Source organism: Netta rufina (genome assembly GCF_964035555.1).
Source record: "Netta rufina genome assembly, chromosome: Z".
Taxonomy (NCBI): domain Eukaryota; kingdom Metazoa; phylum Chordata; class Aves; order Anseriformes; family Anatidae; genus Netta; species Netta rufina.
The window spans coordinates 38,257,422-38,280,145 of record NC_140126.1 but is presented as its reverse complement, the minus strand read 5'-3'; the positions used below and the strand labels follow the sequence as shown (position 1 = coordinate 38,280,145).

The 22,724-nt window shown below is 42.0% G+C and overlaps 1 protein-coding gene across 2 annotated transcripts in view; it reads left to right on the top strand.

Moving 5' to 3' along the window:
- Positions 1-7,844: 7,844 nt before the first annotated feature.
- The window catches only part of LOC311221014 (transducin-like enhancer protein 1), a 76,288-nt gene continuing 61,408 nt past the window's right edge, over positions 7,845-22,724 (top strand). For both annotated transcript variants that reach the window (XM_084304735.1, XM_084304734.1), the window contains exons 1-4: positions 7,845-8,851; positions 9,147-9,247; positions 10,773-10,836; positions 10,929-10,973. In XM_084304735.1, the coding sequence (XP_084160861.1) occupies positions 8,828-8,851; positions 9,147-9,247; positions 10,773-10,836; positions 10,929-10,973 (234 nt within the window). In that variant the 5' untranslated portion in view covers positions 7,845-8,827. The remainder of the gene's footprint in view (positions 8,852-9,146; positions 9,248-10,772; positions 10,837-10,928; positions 10,974-22,724) is intronic.

Below are 22,724 nucleotides of genomic sequence, written 5' to 3'. Positions count from 1 at the left end.
TAACATATGAAAAGAAACTGTGCAACCCTCTAATTCAAGCTAGAGTATATGATTTCAAAAATTAATTTATTAAATAAATAAGTAAATAAATAAAAATATCTACTTAAAAGGCAAATTGTGATAGCCTTTCATCTACAGCTCTCTGCATTCAGAGGTATCACAATTTATAAGAAACAGGAAAAATTAAGCTTGCAAGAAAACATTGTAAGTAATAATAATAATAAAAAGGATGAAGCTTTACAAGGTTAATGAAATGAATCAGATATCTTAGCACTTTTAAAGGATTTGTAAGAAAATGTCTACCATCACTGTACATAGTACCTTCCACTTGAAAATTAAATGGCATATCCTGAAATGCTTTGCAAAACTGAAGAATATGCCTTGCAAAGTGCATCTAGAAAATATCCCTAAATGCTTACCTGTGTCTTCCTTTTAGTAGACGAATATTCCCTAGCTTTGTTCACCTAAAGCACAATACAGGGAAAAAAAAGCATATTGTTGGTATGTTATGAAGCAGTATTTTTTTTTTTCAGAAAAGGTGCCCAGCTTCATTGGACCTCATTAATAATGGTCTAAGCAGCCAGCAGCTTCTATAAATCCCCAAATACTGTTTTAGTTTTTCAAGGACATCTCACTTGCAGATGTGAAGGGTACTGGTAAATGCATTCTCAGATTGAACTGGCTTCAGAGGACCAATCATATATTCCCTCATTTGAGTGAAATACCGTAATTTAAAAGCAAAATACTGACATTTAAATGTTATCTGATCGTGTGGACACTTAATATATAATTATATATAAGGACACTTAATATATAATTATGCCAAAAGCTGAATATGCACATCTATATACCTTGCACTGCTTACTCCCTGCCTTTCATGGTTTGTACTGGTGGGATTTGCAAACTATTTTATCTCAAGTTGAATGATGAAGTAATGATTTCTTTTATGTGATACAGTCTGTTCCCACAGTACAATTCCGTGCCAGTTTCAGGACATCGGCATTCTTCTGGACTTCACTTGGGGGATCATGTGATATCAAGATTTTCTTCTGTAAAAATGCTTCTGAACCCAGATGGTAGCTGAGCATCTGAGTATGCATAAGCACATTAGCAGACAGCAAAACCAGAGCACAATACAAATCACACTGTCCTCCCCTTCCCACCTGAGCAATTTAGCACACACCAGCACACCTACACTGTACTCATTAGGCGTGTTTTTATACATAAAATGTTCTTTCATTGACTTCGGCAGCTCCTTCCTCAACCACTAGTATTAATATCTTCATCTTATTTTCTACCTGGTAAATATGGAGATATTTGGATTAGGATTACTACTGCATGGTTACTCTGCTGTCTGTGTCATCATATCATGTGGTTTTCTTGAGTAGAGATTTTACTGATAGTTCAAATGCAGTAATATTAAAGACTAACTGCAAGGGATAGATCTATTTTTCATCTCCTTTAACACCATTTTTATACCTGGTAACGCCATTGATTACACATTATAGTTGCAAGACTTTTGTCTTATTTTGCAACTGCAGCTGCAATTCTATTTGGTGGGGTGCTTCATTTGAGCATTCACTTGTTCCACGTTAGTGATAGATCCAAGCTGTGTCAAACTACCAAATTTAAGACTTCTTATTCTGGGGAATGAATATACCCTATTAATGATTACGGTTGTGGTTACACATTAACTGCCTAGGATGCAAACCAAGACACTTGCATTGAAACAAGTGGAAAAGCAGCAAGTTCAGAGCATGAGGAGAAGCAGAAGTAGACAGTGCTGGGTGGCTGAGACATGTAATGATTTTCTGTTTATGCTTTGAGTACTTTGAGTAACAGTAATTCTGTTAGCAATCTTGCCTGAAGTTCTCTCTCCCCTCCCCCCCACTCCACCCCCCCCTCAATTGCATCAAATTTGTATTGAAATATTCCGTCCTTATAGAATTCCCCTCCCTCTTCCCCGATCTCCTCCTCATCACTATCCCTGTCCAGTAACTTCTTTCTCATCATATCTCCACTTCACATTGGATACTAAAAGACATATTGGTAAATAAATTCCCATGAAAATATGGGAGCTCAAAGCTTTTACAGCATGGGGAAAGTTGGAAACAGACCTCGTGTCTCCATGTCACCAGTGCTGGAAGAGCATCTCTGCAGATGTTGCGGCAGTAACATGCCAGTGCATTACAGCATCAGCATTATGAAGAGACAGCAGGATAGCACAATCTGCTCTCATCTAGACTCCACCAGACTGAAAGCTGAGGTCTGGAGTAGAAGGCTGGTATGAGAGCAGGTTTATAACCTCAGTGCAGACAAGAATGCAAATTCTGAAGGATTGAGGCAGAAGTATTAGAGAAACAGCTCCCAAGTCCCAGCCAACTTCCAGTTGAATCAAATTCCTATTGGCTCTCAGAGAGCCACGATTTTTCACACAGTGTTTCTGCATCACATCTGTACTTAAATAATTCCTCAACACTGCTGCTTTTGTACAGAGGGAGAACAGATTATCAGGGTAAATGGCAGGACTTCATGTATCCCTGAAGGAGTAAGTATTTGGCATTTCTCACCATGAAATGCCAGCACACCTGGCACCATCTCTCCCTCTCTCAAACAGCCTTTTTATTTCTGAGATGAAACTTCCTACACCAATTTCAATATCTGTTGTGGAAGAAACATTTCCACTAGACAATTTGTCTCAATGGTATTTCCCCAGTTTATTCATGTCTATAGATGTTTGGTGGTCTGTAGACTATTTTAAAGACGTTACAGACAGCTTAAGGAAAAAAAAAAATAAAAAATCCTACTATCAGTATAAATAGAAAATATATAGGGAACCAAATTGTCTTGGAAAAGTTTTAGGATTTTGCAAGTTGAAGAAAAATAAATTATCTATCATAACTACTCCACTGAAGTGGAACAGTTAACTAAGTTTCTCTAACACCATTTCCTTTTAGGTAAATCCCCCCAAAGAGTGTAAGCCCCAGTCTTCTATGCCTTGAAAGCCTTGTTGGTGCAAACATACAGGTTTTACATGTGTATGCCACACACAACCTGCACACACAGAACACTGGCCTGATCTGATGAAGTCCAACACATCTTTCATTGACTGAGATATCCTTTTTCATGTAAGCATTGTCATTGACTTCAGAGGGACGATTTCCATGAGTAAACTTAGTCATGTGTGTGATGACAGGACCAGGGAGTGGGCATGAGCACATGATCTTGCTTTCTGTACAGAACGGACACACATTGCCCCTTTTGTTATGATTTCCCATGGTGGAAACCTCATTCTGCACCAGGCTGGAGCGTGATAGACCGACAGGTGGTCCTTGTTAGGGAGGTCACTGACACTGCCAAGCAGCTTTTGAAAGGCAACATTACACCTAGAAGGTTATCAGGCTGGAGACACGAAGTCTAAAACAATTTCTCTGACAATGTTGTAAATAGGTAGTATATCTGGCACATTTTCAGACTTAAAGCACAGAAGATTAAAGTTCATCTTCACCTATGTCCCCACCTTGCCGTCAGAGCACACACCTCCCCTACACTTTGTCTAGAAGCACCTTGCAGACATAGTGAAGTTCTGAAAGAGCTACTTTAATTATAAGTGCTACAGTAATGAATTCAAGTACACTCATTTATCATAGAGGGCTTCCCCATCTGTCTCTAAAGTATGCTCAAAAATGTTGTGTATTTGATAACAAGAAGGTTGAGAATTTATCACATTTTAGTTTTAAACACTCCATTTTGGTTAGCTTTTTGTTAAGACCGTATAACTACATTTTGACTGAAAGAACAGATTGGTGTGTGTGTGAGCGTGCGTGTGTGTGCGCGCGCGCATGTGTGTGGTCTCTTCCTAATTTATTTGCACTTCAACCCATTGGGATCAAGCTGCAATCCCTGTAGGCAAAGGAAGATTAGGGAAAGCGACTGACTGTTTTTTCCCAGACACAGAAGGGAAAGCGACTTCTCAAGTACCGCAAGTTTTTCTGGCCAGTGTACAAATTGTTCCCGAGTATGGAGAGTTTCCAAAAGACCTAATTAGCAACTCGCTGCAAACATTTCTTTGCATTAGCTAATGATCCGGCTACACTTGTAAGCAAACAGTACCAACATATCTAATCAATGCAGAAAAACCAACAGAATGCCTATTAAACATCTGGATGTAATTTTCTAGTTACACTTAGAACAAAATGAAAACATATGCAGGTTTCTTTGATCTATGCCTCAACAAAGAAATTGTCGATAAAAAAAAAAAAAAAAAAAACACACACAAAAAAACATACTGCCCAGTCAATGTGTCATTTTCATAAAGCCTGGTCATTTCTCTTCAAATGTTCCCAGTTTAATTTTGTTGGTTTCCTGCAATCTCTAATTTTACCATATTGTGTGAAACCACAAGGGATTCTTTGGATTTGATTTTATTTGAGGTTTTACTGCTGCACGATCTGCTACTGACTTTTTTTTTTTTTTTTTTAAGTTCAGCTTGGGGAATTTTTAAGGGTGAGAGAATGGGGGAAGGGAATAAGGGAATACAGACTAGGTGGTAAAATGACCTTCTGATTTATTTTTTTTTTTAATTTTATTTTTAAACATTCTTGCCTACAAGGAAAGCTACTAATTAAAAAGAAATCAAATTACAGAGGGTACGCAATGGCTATTAGCCAAAAGATAGTGAATAATTAGAAATGTAATTGCTTTACCCTGCTCATATAATTTGCACTTCATAAATAAATAAATATTTTAAAAGTTATATTGTTTTGAATACCCTCATAATAATTATTTTTCTTGCAGCTGAATTCATAGAAGTTCACTTCTATACCACATGCACTATGTGAATCAGATACTATTTTTTTCTCTATTCCACCTATCCTGTCATTAAAAAAGACAAAAACATAACAACACCCTCCCCCCACGCAGATATACATAATTTTGTGAAGTACTCTGTTTCTCTTTTGGTTGAAAATCCAATGATCTCTCAGTCTCAAGTTTACAAGTGCAAAATCTATTGAATTTTATAATTGCTTCCTATGCTGATGTGCTCTAACTACATAGGTAGTTGAGTGGTGAGATAAATCACAAATTCACTAAATTGTGTCCCAGCCCCCTGCTGCAAACTCTTGGTGATCAACATCATCAACATTTTTATTATATGTGTTGGTTTGTGGGAAGTTAAAAAATATTGCTTGTAAATAGTACTGCTAACAGTGAAGGAAAAAATACAAACACTATGGTAATTTGAACATCATACAATACATCATTTCCCTAAAGAGCAGATGCTACATCTGAAGCTCTTTCAGTACAGTCAAACTAAATTTTGGGCCCTGATACCACTTTTTTGTTGTTGTTGACTTAAAGCTCAAACTGCTTTCAGCGTGAATTTTGAGTACATAGTCAATGAAGGATTAAGCCTTCTGCTATATGAGGTAAGAACACTACATTAAAATCCTTACAGTGAAAAATAATTGCTTTGAAAAGCAGATCAGAACTGATGATATAACAGAAGGGCTGGGGGTGGGGGTTAAAGACCATCTTCTTAGTGTACTTTTTAAAACAGAACTGTGGTATAAGCACAGCTATTGCAATTCAAAATTAAAATTGTGTAGGGTAATTACAGTACTGTGGTGTAACAACCTCGTATAAAACACTACCTTGAGTCAAACACAGTTCTTTACAATATGCTTAGCCAAATTTTGGCCTACCTCTCAGTGGTGTTATTTTGCGTTGCTGTGAAGTGAGGATGTTAAGGTTTTTTGCAGGATTAATCCAGATTTATAGCCAAATTAATCCTGATTTTTTCTAACAGGCAAATGTTGTGCTCCAATTGGCCAGAGATGATGAATTATAAATTAGCTAAATATCAGACAAAAAAAGATTCTATTGCTGCTTTTGCTGCTTTTACAGCTCTTTTATCTTGATTATGATGAAGAAGATTCAAAATGCCCTTAAGTGTCTGATTTCAGAATCTAAGTGGGTTAAAGGCACTTGTTAAAAGAAATCAGAAAAGTAGAACTTTCCTGCTTCTGTTAAAACATGCCTTGAACATTTTAATGATGACAAATAAAGATTACAAGACATTTCGACTTTCATGTAGGTGAGCAATTTTATATATATATATATATATATATATATATATATATATATATATATATATATATATATATATATAAACTTTTGTTTAGGTTCCAAAACACAGCGTGGTTTTAATGATATATCTGTTAATATCTCATTAACAACCTGTGCCAGCAGGTTAAGCACAGCACAACCAAAGTTAGGTAAGCGTTACGTTATTACAGACTCCATAGCTACCAGGTACACACACAAAGTATATAATAATACACTTGTGTTTTATGGCATCTTTCATCTGAGGATCTAAGTACTTTATAAGCATTAATTAATTAAGCTTTCTAATACCATGAAGAGAGCTGTGAGTTAGCTTGTCCAAGGGAAGAGCTGGGAACAGAACTCAAGATGTTTAGCTCTACTCATGCATGTGTAATGCCAGGCAAGTTTGCATTCCCATCCTGGGAAACACAATGCAATAACACCGAGATTCGACTCTCATCTTAAAAAAAAAAAAAAAAAGTCCTTGTTTGCTTGTATTTATTTTTATATTCACAACTGTATAAACGCACATATATTGGTCCTGAGGGGGTCCCCAGGGGTGTCTTGGGAGGCATGCTGGGAGACCTCTGCACTCTGGCAGGGCACCTGCACCCTGGGGATGTGTAGTGTGGCTGTGGTAGCAGAGAGAGACAGGGTGGGTGAGGAGAGGGAGAGGGGGAGCGGAGAAGGTAAAAGGATCAAAAAAAAAGGAAAAGAGATGGAAAAAAAAAAAAGGGAAAAAGATAGAAAAGAAGTGAAAAAGGGGAGGGGGGAAGAAACTAAGAAAAGGAAAAGAAATGGAAAGAAAAGGAAAGAAAGAAAAAGGAAAAGGGAAAAGGAAAAAGAAAAACTAAAAAGAAAAAGAAAAAAGAAAAAAGAAAAGAGAAAAAAGAAAAAAAAAGAAGGAAAAAAGGTAAAATGACAAAAGAAAAAATGAAAACAACAACAAAAAAAAGCGAAATGACAAAAAAGGGCAAAAATGTAAACGACAAAAAAGCAAAACGACGAAAAAAAGGGAAAAATATAAAGAGCGAAAAAAAAGCAAAACGACAGGAAAAAAAAAAAAAGGACAAAAACAAAAAGAAAAACGACAAAAAAAAGAGAGGAAAAAAAAAAAAAAAACAAGAAAAACATCCAGGAAAAAGAAAAAAAAAAAAAGAATAATAAAAAACCAGCCCCCACACCCCTAAGCTCGACCACCACCCGCGTGGGAACGCGGTCGGGCCGCCGGGCTCTGCTCGCCCCGCCCCGCCCCGCCCCGCGGAGCCGGCAGCCCCGGCCGCAGGGACGCGCAGGCGCCGCGCAGGGTGCGCGCAGGGTGCGCGCAGGCAGCCCCGCCGCCCCGCCCCGCCCCGCCCCGCCCCTCCTCTCCCTTCTCCCCTCCCCTTCCCGCCCGCCCGCCCGGCGGCCCCACGTTACTTTGATTGACAGCTCAGCCTCCCCGCTCTCCTTCCCACCGACCTTCCCCTCCTCCCCGCCGCTCGGCGCGCTCCGCGCCCTCCTATTGGCCGGCGCCGAGCGCTCCCGCCGCTCCGCCAGAAACGCTTCCCAGCGAAAGGCAGAGCGGCGCTCCGCCGGCCGCTCTCCCCATTGGCCCGCGGCCCCACAACGCGTCACGGCCCCACGTTGGCGCCGGCGCCGGCGATTGGTCGGGCGGCGGCGGCGGCGCGCCCCCCCACAGCCCCGCGCGGCGGCGTGGGCGGGGCCGTGCGGCTGGTTAGCTGGCGGAGTGTGAAACCGCGTGTTAATGCAAGCGGCGCGCGCGGCTCCGCTCGGCTCGGCTCGGCTCGGCGCGGCGCGTCCCGCACGGACACGGCCGCGCGCCCGGCCCCGCGCCCGCGCCCGCACCCGCACCGCTCAGCACCGCCCGGCCCGGCCCGGCCCAGCCCAGCCCGGACGTCCCGAACTCCATCGCGGAGCGGAGCGGAGCCGTGCGGTGGGGCGGGGGGAGGAGGAGGAGGACGAGGACGAGGAGGAAGAGGAGGATGCCGCCGCCGCCGCTGCGATGCGCCGCCCTCGGGGGGCTCTGCTGAGATGTGCGCCCCGGTGCGCGCCCGCCCGCAGCAGGCTGCAGCCGAGCCGTGGCGAGGAGGAGCGCCCCGTCTGAGATAGCCGCGACAAGGACGCTTCCAGCCTTTTGCTTTTCTTTCTTTTTTTTTTTTTTTTTTTTAATCATTTTTTAATTATTTTTTTTTTTCCCCATCCGACGGGGCGGGCGGCTTTTGTGTCCCTTTTGTCCCGGGCACCCCCTCCGCAGCCCCTCCCGGCTCTGCGCGCCGTGCATGTGCTGCCGGCGCTGCTCCGGCCGGGGCCGGCTGCGCGCAACCCCCCCTCGCCCCCTCCCTCCTCCTCGTCCTCCTCCTCCTCCTCCTCGTTGTCCCGCCGCCCTCCCGTGCTCGGCGCCCCGCGGGCTGCCCATGCCCCGTCCCCCCCGCCGGCGCCCGGGAGCAGCGCGGCCCTCCCCGGAGACTTTCCCTCTGCCCCCCGGCCTGTGACGGTCCCGTGCTCGCCGCTCCCCGCCGCCTGGATTCCCCCAGCAGCCGAGGAGCCGCCCGGCCGTCGGAGCCGGGCCCGTCCCGTCTGGTCCCGTCCCCGGAGCGACAGCGACACAAGCCCGGGGATGTCCCCGCGGCGGGGGCACTGAGCGCCGCCGCCGCCCCCCCGCTGCCCCTCGGGGCGTGAGCCGCGCTGCGAGGGAGCCCCCGCGGCGGCCGGAGCCATGTTCCCGCAGAGCCGGCACCCCGTAAGTGCGGGACGGGACGGGACGGGGCGGGGGGGGGGGGGTGCGGGACGGGGCCGCGTCCCCGCTTTGTTCGGCGGCGGGGCTGGCACCGGGGCTGTGCCGAGCCCCACGGCGGGCGGGACGGGGACGGGGCGGCCCCGCGGGGAGCCTCGTCCCCGGCGATCAGGGACGGGAAGGTGGGTAACAAGTGCCTGGGGGTGGGCCGGGCTCCCCGCATCCCTCCTCCCCGTATCCTCCCTCCGGCCCCCGGCTCTCAACGTGCCTCTCTCTCCCGGTCCGGCCGCCGCCGCGCCAGACCCCGCACCAGGCTGCGGGCCAGCCTTTCAAATTCACCATCCCGGAGTCGCTCGACCGCATCAAGGAGGAGTTCCAGTTCCTCCAGGCGCAGTACCACAGGTGAGCGGGATGGGGGGCGGGGGGGGGGTCAGGGGCCGGGGCCGGGCTGGGCCGGGCTGGGCTGGGCTGGGGTCGTTCCCCCCCCCTCCCTCCCCCCTCCGCCCGCCCCCTCGGGGCTCGGGGGGGCTGCAGCGAGCGGCGGCGTCCAGGCGGTGGCGTGCGGAGTCGCGGCGGAGCCCCGGCTGGGGGCCGCGGGGCTTTGCGGGCCCCTCTGCCCTCGGAGCATCCCCCGGGGGCGAGCGGCGGGGCAGGGGGCGGCCGAGACCCGTGCCGGGTGCCCCTCACCCGCTGCATCCTGCTAGTGCGGGTGCGAGGTGGCTGTGCTGTGCACCGTGGGTTTTGGGGGTTTCGGAGGGAGACCGGCACGGATCCTGCGGCACAGAGCAATAAGGAGGTGACATCTCGGGCTTGCTCCTTCGTGTGAAGGCCATGGTGAGGATTGTAGGAAGGAGCACACGAGTACCGGAGTTGACACAAAGTTAATGTGAGCCTGCCGAAGCCGTGGCTGCGTTTCCAGTTGCAGTGCTGCTCTCCTGACGTTCCCGTTGAAAGCGTTTGCTCTTGCTGCGGGAGAGCCTGCAGGGATTTAGGGAATGGGTTCTTGCGTGCAAAAGGTGTTTGTCCGTAATCTTCCTGTATTTTGTACTCACGTGCACCTGAATAGGAAGAAGACCTCTGTGACCTTCCATGCTAGAAATCGCTTGGTTTTGATTAGGCTTCCCTTTTCCCCCTGATGATGCTGTAGTCTGAATCTTATCTAAGATTGTTTCATTGTCTAAGCCATTTATTACTTTAGAAACACAATGTAAGCTATAAACATTGCAACTGTAAATGGAAAATGGTGGCTTACACACTAATTGCTTCATAGGATGCTTCTTTGTTTCATTTTTTTTAAAAAAAAAAAAAAAAAGAGAACAAAAGAGAAAAATCAGTTTGCCAGAGAACAAAGGGAATGTTTTGGCTTTTGCCCTCAGTGAAAGTAGTCAAAATTATACTGCTGTTAGTGATAAGATAGGCAACTTGTTTTTCTCCTCTGAAAACAAAAATAGAAAACAAACTTGGTAGTAATTGATAGTCAAAGCTACTTACATCAAGCTGCGGGTGAGATAACAGAAGCTAGAGGTTCTTTGAGGTTAGGAATTGCAGACGTGCCCAAGTTGTAATTCCAACCGTGAATGGTGTTACTTGGCTGCAACTTACTGAACGTCATATGCAAAGAAGTACTTTGGCTACTCAGAAGAACTTTGGAGAAAGTCTGTTCCTGTCGTAGCCTGAGAGTTGTAGTGCTTCATCTGTGTAGCAGTTCTGGAGGCGGTTTCGGGGCTCTCAAGCAGTACTCATGAAATACCTCCTAAATTTCCCGTTCAGCCCTTGTATTTAAAGTATGAATTAAGACTTTTCTCTCTGTGTTTGCATGTTAGTTTATGAGTTTCTTTAATTATCTGTTTCTGTCAAAATACAAATAAAGTGGTGAATGTCAAAACAATGACATAACAGTTACATTAAAGTGTGATCTATTTTGTAGCCTTAAATTGGAATGTGAGAAACTGGCAAGCGAAAAGACAGAAATGCAGAGGCACTATGTGATGGTATGTATGTTTGTTTTTCTTTATTTCAGTAAATATCTTCTAATGCAATGTAAGCCCGCATAACGAAATAATGTATGCTCCTTTATTTGCAGTATTATGAAATGTCATATGGATTAAACATTGAAATGCACAAACAGGTAAGACATTTTGTTTTCTAACCCACATAATCTACAGTCTGTCTAGTGTGTTTAAATGTAGCTGTGCTGTTTGTATTCAGATGACCTCAGCATGGGTCTGAATAGGCTGATTTGTAGCAGTGATTAGCAGACCTTTGCCTACCTGCTGTCAGGTGAGGTATAGGTTAGGTTAATCCACAGGACTTCCTTGGTATTGGTCATGAAAGATGGTGTGAGACGTAGGAAAGGTCTTGTCTCTGTGGTTTTTAAAAACGTAATTCAGTGCCTTGTGTGGTTCTGTTTTGTCACTGGTAAGAGCCTTTGATTATGTAGAACTGGTCTTACGCGTGTGTAGCATATGTAGCGATAGTTGCTCAAATCCTTGCCATTTAGAGGTATGAAAAGATTAGTGGCTTGGAAAGCTCAAGTTATGACTATAAGTTTGCAAGTTCCCATAAAATTCACACTTATGGCCCCTATAATGGTGAATAAAAAGAGTATTGAAGTGGAACAAGACACTAAGGACCTCATAAGAGAAGAAAAGCTAAATGATTGCTCAGCCCGGAGGACCCTCAATTGACTAGTCATTGTCTGCCAAATAAAGCATTAATGGCAGAGTGTAAGTATTCTGTAGATACGCTGACATTCACTTTTTCATCAAGATGCCGGTACAATAAGTCTTTCAGAAATCGATGGCCTCTTAAAAAAATTATCATTAGATGAAGTTGCACAGTTGGACACATTTCAAAGTGCAACAATACAATTCTTTCTTGAAGTGTATGTGCTATTTCATCTAAAACTCTTGTTTCATTAAATTAAAGAGCATGGCTGACCGGTTAGGGCACAGCGAAGAAATTGATTAGTTCAGGCTTCGGATCTTCAGTATATTCAAAGACTTTCATTAAGTGAGTGAATTGCAGAGTTGAATTTTGCTTTTGTAACTCAAACTCTTTGATTTTTGTTTTGTTTTCCAGTAAAAATATTGCATTTCTTAAGATGGGATGGTAGTTCCACAATAACTTTCTGTTTGCAAAGCTGAGTAGGTATTCCATGTTGCCTTTTTTAGAGGTGTGCTAGTTTGAATCCAAAATGCTGGTAAAAGCAGGAATATTAAGACAACCTCCTTGTTTTTAAAGTGATACACTGCTGAGGCAAGTGGAACAACTGGAGTGGTGGCTGACTTTTTCCTATACTGTAGCTGCTGTAGTATTGTCTTCTGTGTGTGTGTGTTAGAAGAATATCATTCTTTCTGTAAGGCAGTTCTTTCATGCTCTGTGATTTTTGGAATTCTCTCTATTAATTTATTCTTAACTTCATGGCAGGCTAACTTGTGAGGAAGCCAACATCCATAAAGAAGCTTCATTTGGTTCAAAATGTGTGTTATTTTCATAAGATTTTGACAGTAAATGTACTAGGAATTAACTTCAGGTAAAATCAATTAAGCCCACAAGATTAAAGAGTGTCAGAACTGAGGTTTCCACTTTGACCTTAACATCTGTGTATTGCAAGGGTTTAATGCTCTGTATGTATGGCAACTATAATTACATACCGAGTATTCGGTGATACTTCGGAAGCTTTTAAGATTTATGGCAGAGCATTATACCTGCGTTGGTTCTAGCTGGGGAAAATAGAGCACATTTACTCTGTGTGCTCTTAGCAGAAGAAAAAGCATTTGAAGGGATAAATAATTTTCCCTGGTTATGAGTCTTAGATACCATGCTTTTACATGTTAAGTATTCTGATTAAAAGTAGCACCTTCATATAAAAGTAGCACTCTTGATTTAGATGCCTGCAGTGAGGATGCCTAACACTGTTAGAATTCAGTACGTAGGTGGTCTCAGCTTACAGGAGACAAAAAAAAAAAAGCCACCAATGACATTCTTTTGAATTTCCACTGCTAACGATAAGTTCTGAGGAGGCTTTTGGCAGATAGTAATCATAATTCTTATTAAAACTGGTGACGTCTAGCCCCAAGGGTGTAGCCAGGCTCAAATTGATGCTTTTTGCTGGCTGATCACCAGCATGGCCTAAGTGCTCATTATGTTGTAGAGAGGGCCTTTGGAGCTCTCATTACGTTTGACAGGAATTCTCTCTAGGGGGAAACTGGGCATTAGCTAGACTCCTGACAGGCTGAAATTATTCCTGCTTTATGGCTTATAACCAAATGCTAGCAAGGCATCATCAGGGGACACGAAAAATTGTCATTTCTGACAACATCTTTGTTACTGAAAAATGCAGTGATGGGGAAACTTTCCACTGAACAAGCTTTAATGTTCTTAAGGCCTGCCTCCTATGTGGATGCTGTACTCGCTCTGTGTGAAGCTCTTCAGTGTGCTTGGGCTGCTGATGTAAAAATAAAAAATTATACTGAGCTGGTGTTCCTTTATGCAGTGCGCTGCTTACATCATTGTTGAAGGTAGGGTCACTTCAATAAAATGATGTAGTTGTAGTTTGCCTACTGATGAAAGGGTTGACTTCTTGTACTGATAAAGTTTCATCAGCAGTTTATTAAATGAAGAGTTATTTAACTCTCAATTCAATTCTGTATTCTGTTATAATCTCGCTAAAATAAAAATAGTTAGGACTTGAATGTTGCTATAAACACAGTTCCTTGAGGTGAACTTGCCGTACACGAGCAGCTGTACTGCAGAGTTTTTCACTTGAATATGTGACAGTATGTTTAAATCCAGGTACTACTGTTGCATTTCAGCCAGTTGTCTAAACACTGGTCAAGAAATAATCTTTTGGGTGCATTTTTGGCTGGCTTGTATGGTGGTTTTTTTTTTTTTGTTTGTTTGTTTGTTTGCTTTTGTTCTTGTTTCTGTTTTAATAAGAGTTTCAAATCGGTTCTTAAGAGGATGTTGTGTCTGGATTTTTATACTGTTTTCAGAGATAATTATCTTAAGGTGGTATATGGTTACTAATGTTAGCATCTCTGAAACAGAAACAAGTATCAGAGGATTTGTTTAGGATAGGTGCATTTCATGCAGAGATACCCTTTTCATGTTTGTCAAGAAGACAGAGTGAATAAGGATGTTTTGTATGGTCTTAAGTTTCTCATCTGGTATTTCATCAAAGTATTTCCCACTGTGACATCCGTGGCTGGCAAAGCAGATGCATCAACTACTAGTGCCAAGATGTAGAGTCTGTTGGGCGTTAAAAATCCCACTGTACTTAAAGGGTTGCTGCCCTTGGCTATTAGGGCAGCACCTCTTTATTTTCACCAGCTCTGTCTGTCATCTTCTGTCATAAGTCAGGAGATAAGACTTCCTGTGCGTTTAATGCCTAGATTGTTCAGGTGCAAGATTAGCTTTTGTTCAGTGGCAGGCAGCCAAAGAAAGAAAAATTCATCACTGCTGAACCAACTGACAGACTATATAAACTACTACGGTATTTGGGTGTCTGCTATCCCAATGGTGACAGCTGGGTTTCCTTTTCTTTGGGTGGGTTATTGTGATCTTTGTGACCTGCCTTGAGGCAGACCTGTCATTTAGTACCTTGCCTCTCATGGAAAAGTATACAAACTCCTAAACTGTGTTATGTTAACCAGTTGTACAGGAATTAAATGTCTGTTTTATCCTGGACTGCTTTATGAAATCATTTCTAATGCTATGTGTTCAAGGACCGAGTCTTCTACTGATATCTCATTAGAATATTAGTCTTCAGGAGTGGGTTAAATAGAAGGGAATTAAGAAGCTTAGTTAGCTCTCTACAGCTCCTGAGTAGGACAGCTGTGCTGTTGAAAGGGATTTGAAGATAAATTAATTTTTTTTTTTCTTTTTTCCTACTTGCATTTTAATTACTGAAAGGAAAAAACTTCATGAATCCTAAAGGTTTTGATGGTGTGCAGTGAGTGTTTCAAGGGGATTTTGTAGTTGGCTCTGTCATATGTATACGTGCAGAACCTGCTTTTGTTTTAAAAGAAAAAATGGTAAATTTAATTGGGGCATATTTTTCTTTCAAATTGTACATACTCTACAACTATTGGACTTCTAAATGAGCGCAGTTGTATCACCAATGTAGCCATTTCAGATGCAACTGGAGGTGCCAGTTTGAACAGAGAGGAAAGCCTGGAGTAATGAGCTCGACTTTCTCAACTTTTGAACCACATTCAAGCTCAAGACTGACATTGTTAAGAAGTTTTCTGACAGATTCAGGGCACTCAGTGAAATATGTCTCCATGTGGCTTTTAGATAACCATATTGTCAGATACCATCTATTATGTCAACTTCATATACAACTTAATCAAAAAGTATGTCATAGTATTAACACTGTACATATGTTAAATACTGCCAGATCATCTCTAGTTTTAGACTTGGTCTGCCAGATTTCAGGTTCATCACAGAGCCACGGAGGGAAAGAAGGAGCTCTTTCCTACCAGCTGTGCTGTCAAACTTCCCTTGCATTGCCAGAACTTAGGTTACTAAATTTATGTTGGTGTGCTTTATTTGTGCATTGTTTCAAACAGGGAAAACAAAACAAACCAACCAACCAAACAAAAACAAACAGCTGGTACTTTTTGGGGCAGGGAGAAGAAAAGGAAGGAAGATTCTTTGAGAAGCAGTAACTCTTCTCTGACAACAGATTCTGGGGAGAAAGCTAAACGCTTTTACTCTTTTGCTGGTTGTAATACCAAACTAAGCTGACAAGTATTTGAATTGCCTTTCACCCCTGCTCTACTCCAGCACTCCAGTTTTGTAACAAAGGGTAAAATTGCATTGTATCTCCTATGCAAAATGGAAGATGGTATCTGCTGGGTTTGATAGTGGGTCACCATTAGTACACAGTGAATGAATCTAAAACCAATTTTAGGTTAACTTACGTTTATCAGAAGACACTATTTTAAAAGTGATAGCAGGCTTGAGTAGAGTTAATGACGTCACCTTTCCACTGAATGTAAGATTTGGGAGTACCTAAGGGCAGTTTTGTCAAACACTATTTTCATCTTTTACATCATGCTTCTTAGTTGGACCCTGGATGTAGTTACTTGAACAATTGCAGTTACTCACATACTTTCAGAAAGGGGAAAACAAAAGCTGATGGGAAGAATTGCTGATTTTTCAGAGTGTATGTGCTGTAACAGGTAGTTTAACAAATTGGTCCTTGTTGTTATTCTTAGGCTGTGGCTTGTCAAGTGCTTGAATAAAGGTTGACCCATGTTCAGCCTGAATGTATGACTTCTTGCTGGTATGTTGTGTACTCTGACTCCCCGATCATCTTACTGGCGTCACACAGTGACTTGCTCCAGTTTGCTTCCTTCTCGACAAAAAAGGGGAGCAAGAAGGGCAACTTTTTTTTTGTTTGTTTCTTTGTTTTGTTGTTGTGTGTTGTTTTTTTTTTCCTTCTCAACCAGCAGTTTATACTCTTACCATTGTGTTCTCCTAGGAGGTATAGCCATCATCATCAAAAGGTTGTGAGGCTGGTGCGTGTTCAAGTTGTCCTCTTCTGTAAAATTGCTTTCTAATGTGTTTTTCACCCTCAGTTGTGCTGTTGTGGGGAGAAGGTTGTCCCAAATGCAGGACAAGCAACGCAATTGTTTGTTCGTTTGTTTGTGAAGGGAAACTTGATTTTCTTTGACCTAGTTAATATTATATTTATTTGATAACCTCTAGTTCTCAAGGAAGTTTGGTTGTTCATCTCTAGCTGCCTTTTCCGTTCACTCAAAATTTTAGACCTCAGTCATATGCTGCCTGTGGTGACTCATTTTGAGATTGGGCAGTCTCAGCCTACACAGCTCTTTAAAGTACGAGTTGTTCCATAGCTTTGATCTTCTTCCTTGCCTTTCCGTGAACCTTTTCCATTTTTAGTCTACCCTGTTGGGATGAGGGCACGAGAACTAAATGCAGTTCTCTGGGTCTAGGTGAACCAGAGATTTATATGACAGCATAATTGTTTTCAGGATTTTTTTCTTCTCTAATAAAGTTTTTGATATCTGATTTCTTGGCTACCAAGAAATGCTGAGCTGTTGAAGCCACCTTTCACATTTGAGTTCATGCTCGTGAATGGTGATGGTTCCATCACTTACCACTTTACACTGAGGCTAGGGGTGGCTGCTCCCAGTGTGTCCCAGTGTATTCTGTTTAAATGTGTTATTTTTACTGCCCACTTCAACTTGTAAGGTCTGTTTGCATTTATTCAGTAAGTCCTTGTCCCTCTTTTGAATGAATCCTCTTCTTGGGAAAAAAAAATAAATGTATCTTTTACTCGTTGTATGCAGTCTTTTTTTGTACGCTGTCTTTTTCTAGACTGTACTGCTGAACAAACCTGTAAACCAGTAAAGATCCATATGAAGCTCCACTCACTGCTTGACCTCGCACTTTTATGAGAGCTGACAATCTTCCTTTGCCCTGTTTCCTATTTTTTGGCAATTATTTGTCTGTTTATGACACAGTGCTAGAGGTGATTGAAGGGTAGGTTAGAACTTAAAAAACAGAGTCTATTCTTAACTGAGCTCTAGTTTAAATCTGACTAGATTTAAAAAGCAGTTATTTCCTAAAGTCATTTATTTTAAAATAAGGCCTAGTGATTAAATTATTTTTTCCCCCTATATTTGGAACAGCAACAGGGAAGGTTGTTTTTTTTAAGATTCATGTGAACAAATCCATATAACATTGGATCCTCTTGCTTAGGAGCATAATCACGGTATGCTTAAATGCAAATGGAATGGAGAAAAGGTTTATAGCTTTATTTCTTAGAGTACTGGTGAGGATTTAGTTGCTAGCAAAACTGGTTATTAGCAAATATACTTTTTTGGGGGGGATAGTTGAAGAAATTAATCAGTTTGGTAGGTTTCATTGAAGTTCTTATAATGATAACAGTATTTTGTGGCTAATAATGAATTGCACAGCATTTAAGAGGCCTCTAATCTCTAATTGGGCATTGACTGAGTTTCTCTTATTCTTTGTTCTTCCGGAGCAAGAACAAATCTGCACAGATGATTAAATTACAAATTAAAGTTCTTTGAGGTGCTGGAGGGTTTAGCTGTCAGGGCTGCTTATCTGGAAATATCTCATGCTACTTAAGTGATCAGAAGAGCTAACTAGCCTTTTTGGCTAACTAGCCTTTTTAGCAAAACAGAGGACAGGTTAATTTGTGTTTTGTTGTGTTTTGTTTGTCTGTTTTTGTTGGTGCCTCCATCTTCCCCCAAGCATCATGGATTTTTTTTTTCTATTTAGTATTTTTTTTACTTATCTTGAAGCTTTCTGGTGTTTGTATAAACAGTCGGTCAAAGCAACTTACTTGTAAGGTGACCAGTCAGTGTATTGACAAGAACAGACACAATAGAAAACTGCATTAGGAGGCAAGCCGTTGGGATTTGCAGTAAATATATTACAGAACACAAGTGAATTGCCGATACTGCTTGTTTAGCAGTTTGCAAGGGCAATGGTAGTATGGATTTTTGAATTAGAAGGGAAGGACTGTTCTTTCTCTGTGCTGGAACATCTACTTGATGGCTGAGGATAAAATTGATTTAGAGAGCAAAATGCTGCTGCCTGTATTTGTGCCATTTTAAAGGCTTCTATGGATTAGTAAGCAAAAACAAAAAGGGAGCTTTCAGTTCTGGAGAAGGGAGCAAGAATGGGTATGCTTGTTTGGCTGCATCTTGATTAGGTATTAAGTCTGTGAGGAAACCTGCTTTTGTTAGGTCAGGAAAAGGAAAGGACATCTGAAAACAGCTATTTTTTGTGATGAGTGGCAGTTTGTCTATGTATGAGTTTGTTTTTAAGTATGATAAAAATCCCAAATTGTTGTGGTCTTCACTTCGTTATATACTGATACCAACCTTCTTAAATGCAGAAATTTGAAATTAAAGAGGAAACACAAGCATTTCTTGGTAAAAATAAATAATGGAAAGATCATTCTTTTGTAGTTTTGCCACAACAGTTTCTGTTTACAACAGGTGTGTTTGTTGTTGTTCTTCTTCATGTGTGAATTTGAGTGTAAAGTCGCTCTGAATTTCCACTTTTTAATTGATTTTTAAGGTTGCTAGCCATCACTTAGCAGACAGCTAGCTGACTATGGTCTCATATAACGGACATAAATTGCCAGTTAAGCAAACAAAAAATCTTCAATTAACAAGACCTGTGGGAAGCTTTTAGGTTGTTCCTTTAAACTTAAATACAAACTGTACAATGGCAGTGCTAGGAGATGGGTACCTCCCTCTGTCCTAGCAGGATCAGCCCTACTACCAGTGTTATTCCTGACAGGAGTCTCGTCTGATCTGTTGATGAAGTTTAACAGCAGTGACTTGCAGGCCCTCTAGGTAATGGAGCATCTTTCTATGCTTTGTACTGAAGCACTTCTTCAATTTAAAACACTTTTTTTTTTTTTTTTTTTTATGTTGAAGCCTTAGCTCTTCTCTGGTCATTTTCTTCACCATGGATATGGAGAGCATATCATTCCCTTTCCTTCCAGAAGCATTTGTGGACCTCTGCAGCCTAATGTTAATTCTCTGAATGCTTTTGCTCAGCTGAAGAACAATCCTAAAATAAGCAGAGTCCTCCGTGGGGGAGTCACCATGCTGAGTGGCACAGAAGGTTTTCTTAGTTTATGGCTTACACTGATGGCACCCTTTTTAATGGTACAACACTGTTGTCTGGCTTTAACTTCTGAACTGCTGTGATGGAGAGATTCCTTCCTGGGTTATTGTTTCCCTATCCTTTATGTCCCTGTCTAGGCATGCTGTGGTTCTTCATGCATGCTTTCCCTATCCTTCTTTTTGCTTTTCAGTCCATTTTTTTTCATTCACTGCAAAGTAAGTTCTGAAGCTCTCCTCTAGCATATTCTGTCTCTGTTTGCAGCTCTCTGAAAATTAAGAATTAGGGCAAGTGAATAGATTTTTATGCTTGTTATCAGAGATGTTAAAAAATACAGGACCTACCATCCATGCAGAACTTCTTAATTCTCAAAAGAGAGGGATGTATTAGTATTTGGTTTAATCGTCAAGCAGTTTTGCATATGTTCTCATGAAGTTCCACCTGAATTGTGCTGTTTGTTGCTCCTAAGAGTGCTATTCTACAAGTGTAAAAATCTTAATGAAGAAGGTAACATCATGTGCTTCACTTATCCATAAAGGCTTTACCTTGTTGGTCTTCAGTTGTTTCAGATACTTTCTGCTGTTGAAAAATCCTTAACAGTTGTAATTTGTATTCCTATTTCACCTAGCCGTTTACAGATGAGAGGTGTTTTAATGCCTCATATTTAGTAGTTATGAAGCTGGAGTGTCTTTTGCTTTTTTTTAGTTGCTGTTCTCTGTCAGGCATTGTCCTTTTACAATTTCATTTCTGCACGACACTTTTAGGTTCTGCAAGGTGTCCGCTATTTCAGACTTCACAAGCGTGCTCTTCTTTTTATGTATGAACTTCACTAGCCCTGGTTAACTTGAACACAATTTTACCTGAATGCTCTGATCTGTTCCTTTCCTGTTTGAGCTGCAGTATTGACCTTAGGTAGCTAGCAATTTATATTAATGTGTAGCCGAATACTGTTTGTTGTTTTTTGCAGTTAGGTGCCAAAAAAATACAGGCTTTGTGGCCTCGTTGGTGTGACTTGACCATACCTTTCCTTCTCTAGGTGAACAGATCAAACATGCTTTGTTCTCCTATATTTCATCACATTGAGTACCAGATTTACTTTTGCTGTCACTTACTAGTGACATGTAATTTTGTAGAGATGTTTCTGTGCTGTGTATATTTGTACCTGGCATAGTTTTGACTTCCTGTATGCTTTCCTGTTTGTACAACCTCAGCTGGAGGTTTACTCTTGGCACCATTGCATCCTTACCCTTTTTCCTCTGTCCATTCCTTTTCCATTCTCAGATGTATTATGTCTCACCCATATCCTTCATATTGTTTTATAAAGAAACTGTTAGCTTTCCATAGTGCATTTTTTATCTCCCTTCTCAGTAGCAGGTCTTAGAAAGCTGACCTTACCAGCTGATACTTGCTTTCCTGAAGACTTAAGAGCTTTATTATACTTACTTCTTGTACTGATGTTTGTAAACTCTTAACAATTGTCAGTCTCAATCAAATTACTTTCTATTTGGATGGTTTCAATCAGTTCTTCCCTATTAGAAGGTAATCTAGATGGCATCGTTCCTAGTTTTCTTTATTTTGTAAGCAAGAGAATGTGAAAAATGCATAATAAAACAGGGAGGAAATTTATTGACATATTCCCAGGTTTTGCTGAAAGACTTCCTAACTTTTTTCCTGTATAGTGAAAATTGCCATTATTTTCACCTTCCTTTCAAGTTGTGTGTGGTGCCTAATTCTGTTCTTTGCTAACAGAAGAGTTGTTGATCCTCTTAACTTGGTATTCATTAGTGAGTCACCTGAGAGCACCTGATACGAGCGCTTTTTAAGGCCTTAAATTCATTCAGTGACTTGACAGAGTTTTGAAATGAGCTGTGAATATAGTAAGTATTGTAAAAGTCTGGAATTACATCTTAGTTACACAAGTGCATGTGACATTTGATACATCCATCTTGATTTGGTACTTATAAAGGCCCAGTGAATGTAGCTTATTCATTTTTTCCCCATATGTCTGTCCCTTCTCTAGATACATGGTGTCTTGTTTTTTGTCAGATTGCATACTCATTTTTCTTTCAAGTCCAGATTCTACTGCTGTTAATGTCGTGAGTACTGTATGTGCCTGGCTGGAGGAACTTTGTGCTAAGCTTTGGAAGCTATGTTGTTACAGGCACTTTTGAAGTGATGTTAGAGCTCTAACTTTTTACCGCCATCCCAACAAAGTGGTTCTGTGTGCCAAGTGGTGCAAGGACGTATGCAGAAATTTGGTTGTGGCTTGTAGGAGCAGGAACAAAATAGGAAGTGTCTTTGGAGTATGTTCTAAACCACATGAAAAATCAAGGGTGAAAAGCCTTCTGATAAGGGTGTAGTAGTTACGAATATACTATTTTTACGGCTTCGTTCTTTTTCCTTTTTCTTTTGTCTACTCTTTATTGTATAGAGTAGTGTTGCTCAGCTGTTCTAGTGTAAGTTAAGTTCTTAATGCCCTTGATAGTTCTTAATGCAAAGCATGGAATCATAGAATGGCCTGGGTTGGAAGGGACCTCATATAATTCCAACCCCCATGCCATAGGCAGGGATGCCACCCACTAGATCAGGTTGTTCAGGACCTCATCTAACCTGGTCTTGAACACCTCCAAGGGTGGGGCATCCACTGCCTCTCTGGGCAAACCTGTTTCAGTGCCTCGGCACCTCTGAGTGAAAAATTTCTTTATAACCTCTAATCTAAATCTCTCCTCTTTCATTTTAAAATCGTTTAAAACCTTGTCCATCATTATCTGCCTGAGGAAGAAGTTCCTATTCATCTTTCTCATAAGCCCCCTTTAAGTACTGAAAAGCTGCAGTGAGGTCTCCCTGGAGCCTTCTCCAGGCTGAACATCCTCAGCTCTCAGCCTTTCTTCACAGGAGAGGTGCTCCAGCCCTGTGATCATCTTCGTGGCCGTCTCTGGACCCACTCTAACAGCCCCACATCCTTCTTTTGCTGGGGGCCCAGCCCTGGATGCAGGACTCCAGGTGGGGCCTCATGAGGGCAGAACAGAGGGGCACAATCACCTGCCTTCACCTGCTACCCACCTCTCTGTTGATGCAGCCCAGGATGCGATGCAGTTGGCCTTCTGGGCTGCAGACACGCACTGCTGGCTTGTTGTTGTGGTTTAACCCGGCCAGCAGCTAAACACCACGCAGCCGTTCACTCCCCCTCCCCCTCCCTCCCCCTCCGTCTCTGGAACGGGGGAGAGAAATGGAA